Source organism: Neomonachus schauinslandi, chromosome 11 (genome assembly GCF_002201575.2).
Source record: "Neomonachus schauinslandi chromosome 11, ASM220157v2, whole genome shotgun sequence".
Lineage (NCBI taxonomy): Eukaryota > Metazoa > Chordata > Mammalia > Carnivora > Phocidae > Neomonachus > Neomonachus schauinslandi.
The window spans coordinates 104,958,981-104,976,036 of NC_058413.1; the positions used below are offsets into that span (position 1 = coordinate 104,958,981).

The 17,056-nt window shown below is 39.8% G+C and overlaps 1 protein-coding gene and 1 pseudogene across 1 annotated transcript in view; both read right to left on the reverse strand.

Moving 5' to 3' along the window:
- Positions 1-17,056, reverse strand: part of DDX10 (DEAD-box helicase 10) — a 269,843-nt gene that overhangs the window by 114,947 nt on the left and 137,840 nt on the right. Inside the window, exons 14-15 of the mRNA XM_021696556.1 lie at positions 7,914-8,033; positions 4,993-5,154 (exon numbers count right to left, since the gene is read on the reverse strand). Of these exons, the coding sequence (XP_021552231.1) occupies positions 4,993-5,154; positions 7,914-8,033 (282 nt within the window). The remainder of the gene's footprint in view (positions 1-4,992; positions 5,155-7,913; positions 8,034-17,056) is intronic.
- On the reverse strand, positions 10,488-11,522 carry LOC110586352 (annotated as a pseudogene).

Consider the following 17,056-nt stretch of genomic DNA (forward strand, 5'->3'; position numbering starts at 1 on the left):
ATATTATAGCTCCTACTATAATCTTACTTCTGATGAGTGGTTTCAACAGGTTCAGCATATTAAATACTAACAGGCCTACTTAGGTTCAGCCACCTGCCAGGGAAAGCTGAAGGCTGAAATGGTCTCGGGGGGGAAAAAAAAAGCGATGGTTAATGGCTGCAAAGAAGACTCACAAAGGTAAATAACACTGCTGACTCAGTGACCCACAGCCCATGCACGAGGGCCTAAAGTCCAGAGAGCAGGAAGCTCTGAGCTCCAGCAGCAGACAGCTAAATTCTACTCCCAGTGAGGCTGTAATGGCTTTTTTGGGTTTCTTACAAACTACTTAAAATTCTTACTGCTCAGTTTCTAAATCATTAGAACAAAGATATTTAATTGAGTCACAGTAGAAATTACACAGCTTTCAGAATCTGCTAGCTGAAAATATGAGTCAAGAATAGGTGTATCAGCATGGAGGACAAAAATGAACAGCTGAGCCTTACACCACAGAGAGGGAGTGTGCACTTGAAACCATGGTGCAAAGCTGTTAAGTCTAAAACAGCAGGAGCAAACACCACCTTTCAAACAGAATCATTATGACAAAATTCACATATATATTAAATACGTTATCCTTTGAAACCAAAAAAAATAATCATGAAATAGTCTAAATATGCTAAACGAACACTGATAAGCTTAAGAAAACTCCTAAAATTGACACATATTTTTAAAAATAGAGATTTTGTGGAGTTTTCTCTTTACATGTACAATTTTCTCAGGCACATCCCTCACTCATAAGTTTTTGTTAAAGTTTCTTTCTTCTTTTTCTTTCTTCATGAGGTAAAGCTTATTCCTAGATCCTAAGTTAGTATTTCAAGTGTTCTTTAGGGACACACAATTCTTCTCAGTATTCTTCCATAGAAATAACAAAATTATGAGTTACAATTTTAAGGGAAACAATTACATTTGCCCAAGGTAAAACCTTATGCTAGAAGAACTAAGAATTGTCATTAGAATAAGTAATATACTCAATTAGGAAAAAGATATGATTTCAAAACCAATAATGTGTTCAGATAAAGCAATTAAGATAAAATAATCTGTGCAGGATTAATAATATATTTCGCTTCTAAGTTAAATTTTAGTAACCACTGGAAAATAAGTGAACCTCGAAGGAGGCCTTATCATCACTCAACGAACCCATTTTATCAGCAGGGAAAGATGACCAATTCAAATTCCATTTTCCAAACAACAAGGGGTTATTTTATTCCCATGTCCTCCCTATACACACAGAGCCAGAGGATCCCTCTGATCATCGGGTATGAACCCCCACTCCCACTTCCTCATTTTCATAACAAGACACTGCAGTCCATACTGGTGACTGGTAATCCCACTGGACCAGGCAATGCCAGACTCAGGGTTCAAACGCAAGTACTGCTCCTTACAGTGTAACACTCCTTCCACCAAACAAGCCAAATGTTCAAATTGCTACTTAAAAAAATACTACATGGGGGCGCCTGGGTGGCTCAGTTGGTTAAGCGACTGCCTTCGGCTCAGGTCATGATCCTGGAGTCCCGGGATCGAGTCCCGCATCGGGCTCTCTGCTCAGCGGGAAGTCTGCTTCTCCCTCTGACCCTCTCCCCTCTCATGTGCTCTCTCTCTCTCTCTCTCAAATAAATAAATAAAATCTTTAAAAAAAAAAATACTACATGTCTTTGAGGCAGAAATCCAGTCCACGGTGCGTGGTGCGTGACTGATGTGAGTACCTGTACTGTGTCTTTTTTTTTAAAGATTTTATTTATTTCTTCATGAGAGACAGAGCGAGAGAGAGAGGCAGAGGGAGAAGCAGGCTCCCCAGCTGAGCAGGGAGCCCGATGCGGGGCTCGATCCCAGGACCCTGGGATCATGACCTGAGCCGAAGGCAGACGCTTAACCATCTGAGCCACCCAGGCGCCCAGCCTGTACTGTGTCTTAGGTATGCTGTCATAAACGTACTAATTCCAAAGTGCTCAAATGGGACATTTTCGCTAATTTAATACACAAATACTTACAAATGCATAAGTAATAATTTTTACTGATGGAAATACCAAGAAACTAATCACTTGTGACTCAGGTAGCATTTACATTAAAGTTGAACAGAGAGAAGACTATTTTAGTTATTTCCTCGTGCTTTTTTCAGGCTACATAATATTTTCAACATCCAATACAGAAAGTATGCCATAGGTGACCTTGTGCAGAATATACCTACTTTATACAAGACAACAAGCTTTGACTTGTTAAAAAAGACCTTCTGTCTATTTTAGTTACAGAGGTACAGACATCAGAACCAGTAGTATGTGAAGTTCTTGTGATTTCTCTCACAACTATGTCAGCCCAAAGTGCTCTGTTCAACCTTGCTGTAAGATAGTCACCATGACAGTTTAAAAATCATACTACTTTTAACAATGGTGCAAAGAAAATAAATTATTTAAAAGCATAAAAGTGAAAATGGAAATGTGCAGAATAATCTACATACAGTATATTTACCTTTCCTGTAACAAAGGGAGAAAATAAGGATCTGTATTTCTATTTACTCACATCTGCATTAAGAAACGCCAGGATATGTCAATATATTTTTTTTTTAAGTAGGCTCCACGCGGGCATGGAGCCCAATGTGGGGCTTGAACCCACGACCCTGAGATCAAGACCTGAGCTAAGATCAAGAGTTGGAGCTTAACCAACTGAGCCACCCAGGTGCCCCTAGGATATATTAATAATTAATAAAAACAGTTACCTATGGGGGTAGGTATGAGTAAGAAGACAGGCCTGGGCAGAAGCAAGATGTCTCAACTAGCTTTTTTATGATCTTGATTTTAGAACATGAATATATTTTTCATTTCAAAAATGTTCACGTAAAAAAAAATAGAGGCATAAAAAGCTTGTGTGCAGTTAACTACTGTTTAATTATAATCTTCCCAAGGACAGAGGAACCCACATATTTTAAGTATTCTATCTTCACAGCCTAGGGCAGAGCCTAGCACACAAACAGTGTGTAATAAATGTACACTTAGTCAATTTGAAATTAAGATTTTAAAGGTTTCAGAAACAATATTCCACAGCCTGGATATAGTAACTTCCACACACGGGGGAGGGAGAGCAGGGGAGACAAGAACGGGCAGCAGTGGGAAACAGCTCCTGTTGCTTGTACTGCTGGCTACAGCGTAAAAATAAAGGACAAAATGTCCTTATGCTCAATCTTCCCCTGGATAAGTACTCTAAGCGGAAATGTGACATGCTGCTGACATTTTTTTTTTTTTTTTTTTTTTTTTTTTTTAAAGATTTTTTTTATTTTTTTGAGCCAGAGAGAAGGAGAGAGAGAGAGAGAGCACATGAGAGGGGGGAGGGTCGGAGGGAGAAGCAGGCTCTCCGCCGAGCAGGGAGCCCGATGCGGGACTTGATCCCGGGACTCCAGGATCATGACCTGAGCCGAAAGCAGTCGCTTAACCAACTGAGCCACCCAGGCGCCCCTGCTGACATTTTAATATTATTAAAATTTTAATTAATATTATAAAAAATTTTAATAACAATTAGTACCAAATTTCAATTTAAAGTACTGTAATAAAAAGCAATGCATGAAATGTTTAGTTTTCAAAATAACATTCTGAACTACAAACTGTGTTTGAGGTTCCTTTGTTCCCCACATTTCTAAAAGGATTTTCTCACCATTCATTTCCACCCCTGCAGCTATCTTCAATGTCTACTTTTCTTATTCATCAAATGCTACTGCGAAGCTGCATCAAACCTTGAAGAAACAAGAACTGCTGCTCTATAATAGTTCCTGAATCATTACAAGGTCAAAGAGGAGTCAAAACCCACAAGAATCCTTCTCAGGATATACTTAACAATGTCCACATCCAAAAGCTTACAAGTTTCTTTTTTTTTTTTTTTTTTTAAGATTTTATTTATTTATTTGAGAGAGAGAGAATGAGAGAGAGCACATGAGAGGGGGGAGGGTCAGAGGGAGAAGCAGACTCCCCGCCGAGCAGGGAGCCCGATGCGGGACTCGATCCCGGGACTCCAGGATCATGACCTGAGCCGAAGGCAGTCGCTTAACCGACTGAGCCACCCAGGCGCCCAAAGCTTACAAGTTTCTTAACCCAGAACCTCACGTTATAGCAGTGATTCTTGGGCATGAGACTATGTTCCCCTGAAATCATTCATTATCTCAAGGGCATGCTATAGAAATGTCCTTAAAAATATAAATCTGCCTTATTTCATTAACTGAATCATTTATCTAGTGAAAAGTCCACTTTTATGGGAATTAAGTAGTGTGAAAAGACAGTAAGACCAGGAGTGACCGGAATGGAGTAGCCCAGTTCCAGGGTAACAGAAAACTGCCAAGTGTAAGGCTAACAGTGCACATGCTTATACAGAAGCACTCCCTCTTACAAGGTTTCTTCTTTTCTTTCTATTTTTTTTAAATACACTAAGTAAATCTTCCATGCATTATCAACTATTAAGCTGAAGCTGGAAAAAGGTAAATGGTGAAGAACCTGTGGTACATCTGTACCAAGCACTCAGACACACAACAACCTGGGTGAATTTACACAGAATTACACTGAGTATAAAACGCAAGTCCCAAAAGGCTACAAACACATTCCACCGCTTCATTTACCTAACATTCCTGAAATGGCAAAAATTATAGAAATGGAGCACACAGGATGGGAGAGTAATACAGACTGTTTCTTCTTACAACTGCATGTAAAACCACATTAATCTCAAAATCAAAACTTTAAAAAGAAATCACTAATATCATTTGGGTTACCTCAACCAAAAGCAGATTTGGGCAACGTTCTTAGAAACCAGTCAGTATACAAGACTCCACCAGCAGAAGCAAGAAAAAGAGACTAGATAAGATGAGAAAATACCCTCAGAGAAAGAAGTGTTCAAGAAATCAATGAAGAAAGTAATACGGTTACTGATGACCATTTAGGGACATATAAAATGTTATTCAGTATTAACTCAAGATGGAAAGCTCACCCGATGCTTTGCCTTGATCTTCTTCCTATATTCTTCTTTGTCAAATCTGTCCTCTTCTCGAAGCCTTTCCTTGGCTCTATCTAAGTTGATGCCACCAGCACCGTCCTCATCCTCGGTGTCCTTCAAGACAGATTTCTGCATCTGTGGCCACTGCTGAACTAACTGAAGACAGGAAAACAGTAAGTATGGGGCAGAGGACCAGGAACATCAACAGAAAACCATTTCCCTTTGTATAATGATTTTGAAATGGTGTATTCTCCCCACTTTCTGCCTTACAACCTGTATTTCTTAAGCTTTCGAACAAACGTTATAAATAAAGCGAGCAAACCCCTGAAAAGACTGTCCTAGTCAGGATAAAGTAATGCTGCCACAATCCAGTGACCCAGCAGGAATAAAGGAAAATGTCATGAAATACTTTGGAGGAGAAGCTAGTTGCTTCCACATCATCTCAGTGTCTTAATGGGCTATGATCTGCTGGCTCCATTCCCAACATGTGCAGAACAGGAGCCAGGTGGACCCAAGCAGTCCCGCCAGCTACCTTGGCACCTCGACCCTTCTCTCCCTATACTGTTGTTTGACTTTCCCGTGTTTTCCTGTGTTTCTGCCGAGAATTAATCTCATCTCCTTGAGGGCTGTTGTCTATCCTGTTTATGTATTCTCGGGGCCCAACACAGTATCTGGCACATATTGAATGCTCAAAATTGATCGATAAATCCCATATCAGCCTGTAATATACATAAACACTAAAATAACTAGGCATAAAAGAAAATTAGCTTGGATTTCAGGAGCTGGCTCAAATCTACACAATTTACACATACAGTTCACGGTTAGGAACAAGGTAACACAGAAGTCAGAGCACTGATCTGGAGTCAGGGGACCTGGCTTAATGTCCTCACTTTTATGCTAGCCCTACTGCATAATCCTGAATAAATACTTCATTTCTGGGCATCTGTGTCCTTGTCTGAAAATTTTTTAAAAAGGTCTATTTGACTCAGTCATCTTCCAGGTCGAACACTGTAAAACTCAAGACAATTTAGACAAAACCTATTCTCTTGTTTTTAACTAGTAATTGGTTGCCAGAGGATTTCAGTAGCTGCCATTGTTTTGAAAGGCCACTAATTAAACTGCAAGCAAAGTGAAGTTGTAGGCACACACATTCTCTCGTCAGCTCCTCTCACTCCTGTCACCAGCCAGTCTTCAAGACAGGATTCCCACAGCGTCTCGACGTTTGGCACCGAATGGGGGTCACACCTGTCAGTGTGTGGGTGGCCATGCCGGCAGCCACTGACACTGAAGAACCAGGGAGAGGAAGCCGGTGTGACAGAAAGAACACCACCCACTGCTCCGACTCTTCAGTCCTTTTTTATGACCGCATGAAAAAAGTTCAGGCCTCTGCGGGCTGAAGGAAAAGCTCTCTCAGACTTTCAGAGCAGAAGTTTCAGTGTGGCCCGTAGCCAGACAGGGCTCCTATCAGCAGTTAAGTTTTCAGGGAAACATTTTACAGTTAAGGATTTATACTCCCCTTGGAGCAAATTGGTATAATCCGCGCAGTTAAACGCACTAGCACAGTCAGGAACCTCATTATGCTAACAGCACTAATCTTGCTTTACAGTAAGCATCTGACGTAATACAACTGTATTTTGGCCGAGTCTGCTTCAGGTGCTGACCTCTTTTCAATAATTTCATATGGACCCATTACATATCAATTCTATAGGCTTCCTCTGCAACTTCCAACAACTTTAAATTGCGCTCTTTCTTCATATGATTTATACACCACCTTACTCCATACTCCTAGTGCAAACCTGGGCTCCCTTTGCCAAGTAACATCCAGATGTCTGTTAACCTCACAGTTAACAGGAAACATACTCCACTGGATACAGACTGTTTATGCAGCATTTGTATGAATGATGAGGAAATGTCTTGTGTGACACACTACAGTCAGTATCTTAAAAACTGTTATTTGATTGGGATATTAGAAAACAGTCCATTCATTCAATAAACTTATGGGTTTACTGTATGTCAGGCCCCGTTCTCAGTGCTGGAGACAGAGCAGTGAGCAAAGCGGACAGATACCTTCCCTCAGGTAGCTACCCTCATTCCACTAGAGTGGAAGAAAAGGACAACAATCACGTAAATAGAGAACATAAAGTCACATAAGGGCTAGGAAGAAAGAAATAAAAGACAAGGCAAGGAAAATGAGATGACAGTGGGACAGTGGGTGTGTGCTCTACCAGGATGCACAGGAAAACCTGTAGGTTGAAGAGAGTGAAAACCAGGAGCGGCTATTCTGAAGACCCACTATGACCACTAACCACCATTACTCCTTAGGTAAGTCACCTGACTTTCCAGACCTCTCTCCTCTTTAAAAATGGAGAGAACATTGTGATTTAACAGAGGGACTTTTCAGGAGCCATCTGCGAGTGGTACCTATTTATGCAAAGACCAAGGTAATGGTGAGGTGAGAGCCAGGCACCGATGTGAAGCAGAAAACGCCGTCTCACAGCCAGCCTGGTAAGAAACATGCCAATACAGCGTGGTAACGGAGGAAGTGCAAAGCAGAAACTTTACAGAGTCCAGGAAAGGCTGTGGCAAGTAGTTGTGTTACTATTCTTGGGTTTGTTGCCACAGAACGTGTTGACGGACACCCTGACGGGAAAGTCTAACCTGTAAAAACGGAATTGAGAAAGCTCAAATCCAACTCCGTGTCATCAGCACCCAGAACTGTGGCAGCTTACTGTCCATGAGGCCTTCCTGCCTCCAGACGTACAGCTGAGAACTGCCTAAGACAACACTGACAGGAGCTGCTTCGTGCTCTAAAGAAACAGTTTCTTTTTCTCACTGATGAATGGACATCAGAAGAGAGTCAGACTCTTTACAATACTGGGATGGTACCTCAGAAATGAAGCATTTAAGAATCTTACCTCCCCTTCATCAGTAAATGTTATCTTCTTATTCACTTTAAAATTTCTCTTCATTACTTTTTTTGCTTCTGCGACCTTGGTCACTTTTTTCTTGACACTGGATTTAGAAGGTTCTTTTTTCTGTATGAAAATGTACAAAAAACAAAGATGATTAAATGGCTGCATTTATATCAGCAATTTAACTCTGTAATACACTTTCCAAAATTAAATGTATTTATTGGCTCACTGGCTAATAAGCGCCAAAAATACTATCCAGAAATCAAGTTATTAGATTTTTTAACTAATGGTACCCCCACAGTGCTAAAGGGGCTTAAATCTAAACAAGATAAATGTTAGACATAAGTAACCTTTAAAATTTCTTCTATTACTAAAACTAAACTATCCTGATAATATTGAGACACCAGAAGAAACGTGATAATGTGAAAAATGGACATTCAACATAAATAAAGCTACCTTGCAGCTGTAACACAGAGCACATTTTAGAAATAGCTCTAATTCCAAGAGCAAACTTAAATTTTCAGAATAGGGAAATGTTTACCTGGAAAGCAAAATTACTACAGTACATTGTTTGCAGCTCAACATTCTTCCTCCTATTACAGTAATTTACTATATGAACACTGGAAAATATCCTTTGATAACTAAGCTGTGTCCAAAGGTGAGATAGAATCAGAGTACTTTTAACAGGATACACTGATCAGAACCCACCCAATGTCCTAAAACCACCAAAGCAGGGTATTAAAAATGCAGAGCCATTGTTTACTTATGCTAAGTGAATGATGAGCAAACCATCTGAAATGGGGAGCTGTCCAGGTCATAGCACAGCCTGCACTGATGAGTGACAATAAGTAACTCACCACTCAGAGGGATCTGTATTATACTCCTCACATTAGAGCCAGGGGTACCATGGGTGGTGGTTAACAAATGAAGGTTCTAGAAGACTTCTAAGGAAGTCTCCATCAGATGAGTAGACAGAATAAGTCTTTGGTGCAATAGTTAAGAAAACAGATTTGAATTCAAGCTCTACCACTTTTGAGCTGTGTAAGAGCAAGTTATTTAATCACTGTGCTTTAGCTATAAATTGAGTATCCTCGATGATACCGCTATCTCATAGAGTTGTTCCAGAGAGTTTAACAATAAATGTAAAACACACAAAATGTAAGTATTCGATAAACCTCAAATACTACTATTATATATTGATTTCACACTACCTAAAGAGATCGTGCCAACTGCACAGAGGTCTAATTTGCAAAATTCTGGACTCTGAATTTCCTAATTGGTTGGTTTTTTTAACTCTGTGTTACAGGTAACCACCCAAGAAAAAGTAAGAAAGGAGGGACTGACCTAGGAAACAAGAATTATCAGAAGCTTCGAAAAGATATACCCCTGGCTACAACCGTTATATTATGTTAATAAATATACACAGAAAGAACAATTCACTTAAAGTAAATATTATTGATAATGAATTAAAAAATGCTTTAAAAAAAGTACCATGAAATCAAAAACAACAACACACTAAAACAGAGGTTTGTGTCATTATTAATCATTATATTTTTAGATAATAATACTTATTATGAAAATCAGATAGTGTATCTGCAATATGATAATTTAAGTACAACAAGAAATTTACTTTGACACCAATGGTTCTCTTATGTGGGTATTACTAAAACTGCTGTTATAATTCTGGTTCTTAAAACATGCAAGCTATATTATCCAACTACGCTTATTTCTTAGACCATGAATCATTTCAAATTTAAGAACATTCTAAGATTTTAAATCCACAAAATGCTTATGAAAAGATTAATCTCTTCTGAAGTAACAAATTGTTATTACATCAGAGAGAGACATCAATACGTTAAAATTTCCATGTGTGCACCTCACAAGATTTCTATGAAAAGAAATCCAATTGTTTTAGATTTCTTCTTCCTGTGGGATATCCCACCTCCTCCACCCCCCAACCCCCACTGGCCCTGACCGCATGAATGTTGCCATCTGGTTGCACAGGGCCCTAAACTGCTCTGCCCATCCCTCACAACCCTCTCCCTGCCACTGGACTCTGAGATACATTAATATTTTTTTTTAAGATTTTATTCATTTATTTGACAGAGAGAGAGAGCACAAGTAGGCAGAGTGGCAGGCAGAGGGGGAGGGAGAACCAGGCTCCCCACTGAGCAGGGAGCCGGACGTGGGGCTCCATCCCAGGACCCCAGGATCATGACCTGAGCTGAAGGCAGCCGCTTAACCGACTGAGCCACCCAGGCGCCTCTATTATTTTTTTTTTAAGTAAAAATTCAGTTTATTCATCTGTTTATGACACAGTACACAAGAGGCAAAGTGTTTCACATCACAGATTTCCCTTCCAACTCCTCGGAATGTTCATTTCTTTGGCTAAAAGGAGAGACTAGACATGAGAGGCAGGCAATGCTTAGGCAACTGACATAAGGATGGGGAGGGGGTGATGCTAACGCCATCCTCGCGGGGACAGGCACAAGGGGACTGTCAGTCACAAGCTATTTTCTAGAACCGTTAGCTGGAAACAAAGGAGCACCACTCCTGGGCGCTCATCCGTCATGGGCCTCAGTCATCCCCACCACACAGGTACAGCAGTGCTTTCTGGTAGTCGCCCTTCGTGTCTTGCTTGATGTAGTAGTACAGGGATTTGCCATACTTTCTCTTGAATTCAGACCTAATTTTCAACATGTCCACTTCACTGCAAGAGACCATGATTCTAATCAGGACTTTATCACAAGTCCCCTTGCCCTTCATGGAGTCATACATCTGGTCAGCAAAATACAGGGGCTTGTTCTGAATGCACTGGACCAGGTTCAGGAAAGCATTCTCCAGGTCTCCTTTGACCTCCTTCCTGATGCTCTCCAGCACGTCCTAAGGGCTGTAGCTCTTGTACATTTCAAATACTTTCTGGAGGTGACACACACTCTGCTCAGTCATGATGCTGATCCACTTGGGCACATCAGTCCCTTTCCTCTTCACTCCAGCACCATAGAGATCCCGAGCATCTTGGTCAATCAGTTCATAATCAATGACAGAGCCATCCTCTGCTCCTTTACCCTTTGCAAGGGCAACCATCAGCTTGCGGAAGTCACCAGATGTGTCAGAAACAATGTCCTTCTCCAGATCAGTCTTGTACATTTCTTTGTAGACTCTGTTAATTTCCTGAAGCTCTTGGTTGGTCCTTGAGCAGATAATCTCAATGAGGTAGTCCTCATCAGTCCCCAGCCCCTTCAGGGAGGCTTTCAGCTCAGAAGCATCATACTGAGCAGGTGTTTTCAATAGGCCCAAAATCACAGTCTCCAGGTGGCCGGACAAGGCTGACTTGAGTGCTGACGCAAGTTCCTTTTTGGTCCTTCTCTGGTAGGCGAAGGCAATATCCTCTCTCTGTTCATTGCTGCGGTTGGTCAAAATGTTGACAATGGTGACCTCATCCACACCTTTGGTCCTGATGGCCGTTTCAATGTTCAGAGCATCACGCTCAGCATCAAAATTGGTGTATGCTTTGACCGACCCGTATGCACTTGGGGGCGTAGAGTGATCACCCTCCAAGCTGAGCTTGCAGAGAATTTCATGAACAGTAGACATTTTGAAGGACGCTGGGCCCGGCGCCAAGAGCTGCGAGCGTCCCCAGTTGTAGAGCCGATACATTACTATTATTGTTGGAAAGTAATACAATCATCATTTCCTTACTTCAACTCAGTAAATTGTGTGGTGGTAAAACTAAATCGAAAGAGAACAGGGTGATAAGAAGCTTGTCAACTGAAATTAAGTTGCCACCTGTAGGACACCTTGTGAACACGGCATTAATAAGACCCCCACTTCCTTCTGCTCAGCCATTACTCCTACACGCCCAGCCCCCACTTTTCCCTAGAGACAATTACCAAAGAGCACCACCAACAGAGCCACCAGGGTTGGCGACTGTGTTAATGACTCCTACTTGAGCTTCTTGGGTTTTAGGTCAATTCTCGAGGATCCTGCGTTGGCTAATGTTCTGTCATCAGAGAGACAATGCTGATCAAATAGTGCAAACTCAGAGGATCATCATGATGTAAAAATAACAAAGAAGTAAATTATCACCACTTAAATAAAAACAAAAAAATGCTGAGGAGCAACTTTCTGGGGGTGATGGTCATATTCTATTATCTTGATGGGAGTTTGAGTTACACAGGTGTATACAACAGTCAATATTCAAATGTTTCACTTAAGATTGGTGCATTTTACTGTACATAAATTTCTACCTCAAAAGAGTCCTGTAAACAAATACTGAACTTTAATGAATGACAGGCAAGCTCAAGTATATGGAAGAAAGTGTAATGCTGTTGGCAACTTACTCTGAAATGCATTACATTTAAAAAGGTGATAAATGGATAGATGGAGAATTATGTGGCAAAAGGGTAACTGTAGAATATGAGTGGTGGATATTTTGGTGTCCAAAAATACACTCTCTTCAACTTTTCTTTATGTTAGAAATTTTTCATAATAAAATACAAATGCCTGGTCCCAGAACGAGAGAAAAAGTCACAAAGCAGAAATACCAAATACTGTCGGAACAGAAAAAAGGTCAGTCAAAAAACCAACCCTACAGGGTGGAACCTCAGGATGATGCAGCTTCCACTAAAGCTCCACATCAAGAGCTTCAGGGAAACCCATGAAACCACTGAAATTACGTCACAAAACGTGGGGGTATTTGCATCTTTGCATCTTTACGGTTTATCACGGATTCTAAAAGGGAGCCGTGATCTCCCCTACAAAAAAGTTTGCTTGTCTGAGGGAACCAACAGAAAGGAAGAACAGAAATTGCAACATGGGCAAGACACATGTTTATCTTATTTTACTGATAGGCTGTGGCTTTACTCCAGTACTGGAGAGTTTTCTTCAGTCAAATATGCACAAGAGTGTCATCTACGTACAAGACACCGCAGTGCATACTGAGACCCCAGCAGTGAAAGAGACAGGTGGACTCCCAAGCCTCCCTGAGCCGAACTCTATCGGCAGAAAAAAGACATTAAACCAGTGGAAAATATTAAGTATTTAATCACAAATGTATTAAGTGCTCAGAAAAAATATACAAGATGAATGAATTCTATGTAATAGGGTACCTGCCCTAGCCAGTCTAGGCTGGGGAGAGGAAGTTAAGGAAAATTTCCTTTTGAGGGACAAATGTTTGAACTGAGGGGCAAACACCCAAACACGGTGGCATTGCTGGTACCTTCTGGGTGTCCACTGATGGTGGATTTCACATATGGTTTATAAGAGAGGCTTAGCTTAGGTCAATGTCATTCTTTTAAATATTAACTTTAGCAGGTGACACATGCTCATTTATTTTGTAAAGGATATTCACTTCCTATGAATTCATGCCTTATTCATATTAAAAAGTTGCCATTCGTGTCTTCTTCAGCCCCATGTTTACCTCCCAAGAAACAGTGTTAATAGCTTTTTCTATATCCTTTCCAGAGACATTCTGCCCACATTCAAATATATATGAAGAACACCAAGATACTAAAAGAGCTATCCCTGCAATCAAGAGCCTTGTATACATAGCTTCATATAAATGTGCATCTATTTACCTAGGATAAATTTCTAAAACTTAAAGCACTCAGTCAAAAACTATGTGCATTTATATTTCAAAAGATATTTCCAAATAACCCTTCTGAGAAGTTATACAAAATTTAATATTCCCAACAAAAATTTGAGAGTAACTGATTCTCCACATCTACTAAAAAAAATAGATTATTAGGCTTTATGTTTTTGTCAGGTGAAAAAATAACATCTCTGGGAATTTTAATTTCATTTATATTGTTTTAAGCATAGCAGAACATCTTTTCAAAGGCATTTTTCCCCCATGCACCATGTATATTCATTACCAGTATTTTTAATGAATTCCTGGCATTTTATTAATTTGTGAAATCTTTTCATTTGTTAAAAATGTGTCAATATTTTCTCCCACTGTATCATTTATGTTCAGACTTTTGCCATACAGGGTAATATTTTGTTGTTTCGCTTTGTTTTGTTTTTTGCTAAACATATACTTTTAATCTTTATGTAATCATTTTTTTAAAATAATGAAAATTTCTGGATTTTTTTAATACCACATTTAACAATACTTTTCCAACTGAAAGACTTTTTTTTTTTTTAAAGATTTTATTTATTTATTTGAGAGAGAGAATGAGATAGAGAGAGCATGAGAGTGGGGAGGGTCAGGGGGAGAAGCAGACTCCCTGCTGAGCAGGGAGCCCAATGTGGGACTCGATCCCGGGACTCCAGGATCATGACCTGAGCCGAAGGCAGTCGCTTAACCAACTGAGCCACCCAGGTGCCCAAGACTTTTCAAAAATGAATTTAACTCCTTAAAATGCAGATTTCACTTTTCCTAAGAGTTTCAACACTGGCTCTTGGATAAGGGGAGAAGTGCTCATTAATACTTTAAATTTCTATTCATTAAATCATGAAAAATATCAAGTATCTTATTGTTAGGCAAAAGTTATATTTTGACTACAAGACTTTGTATTATTGGTATAAAAATGAAATTTGCAGCCACCAAAGAGTTTAATGAAAGATTTCCTGACAAGATGTAAAACATCAAAATGCAATTTTCATTTCCATTTGCACTTCCTGCACATGTATGCTAGACTTCAGAATCAAATGCTAAAAGGAAAATATCGTAAAATACAAAAGTGATAAAGCATCAAGTTATTTTCAAGGTCTTGTGATAGCTGTAGAAGGTTGCCACAAATAACTTGAAAGATAAAAGAACAAGAACAGTCGCTAAAAGCAGTCTTCCTAGCAGAAGGTCTGTGTTACTTTTAATACCGGCTATAAGAGGATTCAAAATACAGTCAATGAAAAAAAAACCCACTTTAATAAAAGCATTACTACTATACATCCCAGAGGGTACAATAAAAGTATCATTGCAAAAAAAGGAAAAACAAAACCAGGAGATGAAAGTCAGAATTAAAAGAAAAGATACTCTAAAGAAATCAGATGTTTATGTTTCCTTCAAGTAGCTCCCACACGCATCATGGAATAATTAATGGTTTATAATAGAAATGGTATCTAAAAGTGAAGGAGACTGGGGTGCCTGGGGGGGCTCAGCTGGAAACCTGCCTCTTGGTTTTGGCTCAGGTCATGATCTCAGGGTCCTGAGATCCAGCCCCATGATGGGCTCCATGCTCAGCAGGAGTCTGCTTGAGACTCTCTCCCTGCTATGTCAGCATAATTCCTTCACCATCTTAAAGTTACTGAACTATAATTCACAGTATTAATGAAGGATGCACTATTTGACATTTTATTTGAAAGCCACCTACAAAATCTTTTCTTAAGAAATAAACTTCCATCGACAGATGAATGGATAAAGAAGATGTGGTGTATATATACAAGGAATATTATGCAGCCATCAAAAGGAATGAGATCTTGCCATTTGCAACGACTTGGATGGAACTGGAGGGTATTATGCTGAGTGAAGTAAGTCAATCAGAGAAAGACATGTATCATATGACCTCACTGATATGAGGAATTCTTAATCTCAGGAAACAAACTGAGGGTTGCTGGAGTGGTGGGGGGTGGGAGGGATGGGGTGACTGGGTGATAGACACTGAGGAGGGTATGTGCTATGGTGAGCACTGTGTATTGTGTAGGACTGTTGAATCACAGACCTGTATGTCTGAAACAAATAATACATTATATGTTAAAAAAAAAAAAAAAGAAGATAGTGGGAAGGGAGAAACGAAGGGGGGGAAATCGGTGGGGGAGATGAACCATGAGAGACTATGGACTCCAAGAAACAAACTGAGGGTTCTAGAGGGGAGGGGGGTGGGGGATGGGTTAGCCTGGTGATGGATATTAAAGAGGGCACGTACTGAATGGAGCACTGGGTGTTATATGCAAACAATGAATCATGGAACACTACATCAAAAAAAAAATAAAAGGAATTGCATTTACTGAAAAATAAATAAACGTTTTTGTTGGGCTAGCAAAAAAAAAAAACAAAACATATGAACAAGCTCTTCCAGAAGTCAGGAATTTTTCATAGTTGTTTCCCTTATGGAACTCATTTTAGTTCTCTTTTCCTATAAAACTTAATCCAATGTAAAAAAAAAAAAAGAAAGAAAGAAACTTCCTTGATGATTAGTGATGTTGAGCACATTTTCATGTACCTATTGGCCATTTATTTGTATGTCTTCTTTGGAAAAGAGTCTATTCAGGTCCTTTGTCCATTTTTTAATTGGATCATTTGGGTTTTTTGCTTTGGAGTTCCCTATCTATATCTCAGAGAGCCCTCATTCAATATATGCTTTGCTAATATTTTCTCCCATTCCACAGGCTGCCTTTCTGTTTCCTTTGCTGTACAGAAGCATTTCGGTCTGATATAGTCCCTTTGTTTATTTCAGCTTTTGCTGCCCGTGTTTATGGGGTCTTATCTAAAAGACCACTGCCGAGACCAATGTCAAGGAGCTTTTCCCCTATGTTCTCTTCTAGGAGAGGGAAATAAATCAAAAGCACAGTGAGACAGCACTTCACACTTATTAGGAGAGTTATCATCAAGAAGACCAAAGGTAGCAAGTGTTGGCGAGGGTGTGGAGAACAGGGAACCCTCGTGTGCTGTTGGTGGGAATGTGAACTGATGCAGCAACAGGGGAGAACGGAATGGAAGTTCCTCAAGAAATTATGTTATCTGCATGGAGCACTGGGTGTTATGCACAAACAATGAATCATGGAACACTTCATCTAAAACTAATGATGTAATGTATGGGGATTAACATAAGAATAAAAAAAAATTAAAAAAAAAAAAAAAGAAATTATGTTATCATATACTATATGATCCAACAATACCACTCACTCCTGTGTATAAATCCGAAGGAAACAAAAGCAGTTTCTAAAAGGGATATCTGCATTTCCGTGTTCACTGCAGCATTACTCACAATAGTCAAGACATGAAAAACCATCTTAAGTATCTGTCAAAGGATAAAAATTGACCCAGAAAGCATGGTATACAAATACCATGGCATATTACTGAGCCCTGAGGAAGAATGGAAAGCTGCCACTTGGTGACACTAGCATGAACCTGGAGGGCGTTACGTTAAGTGGAGTAAGTCAGACACCTACACTGTACGGTGCCACTTACGCGTGGAATATTT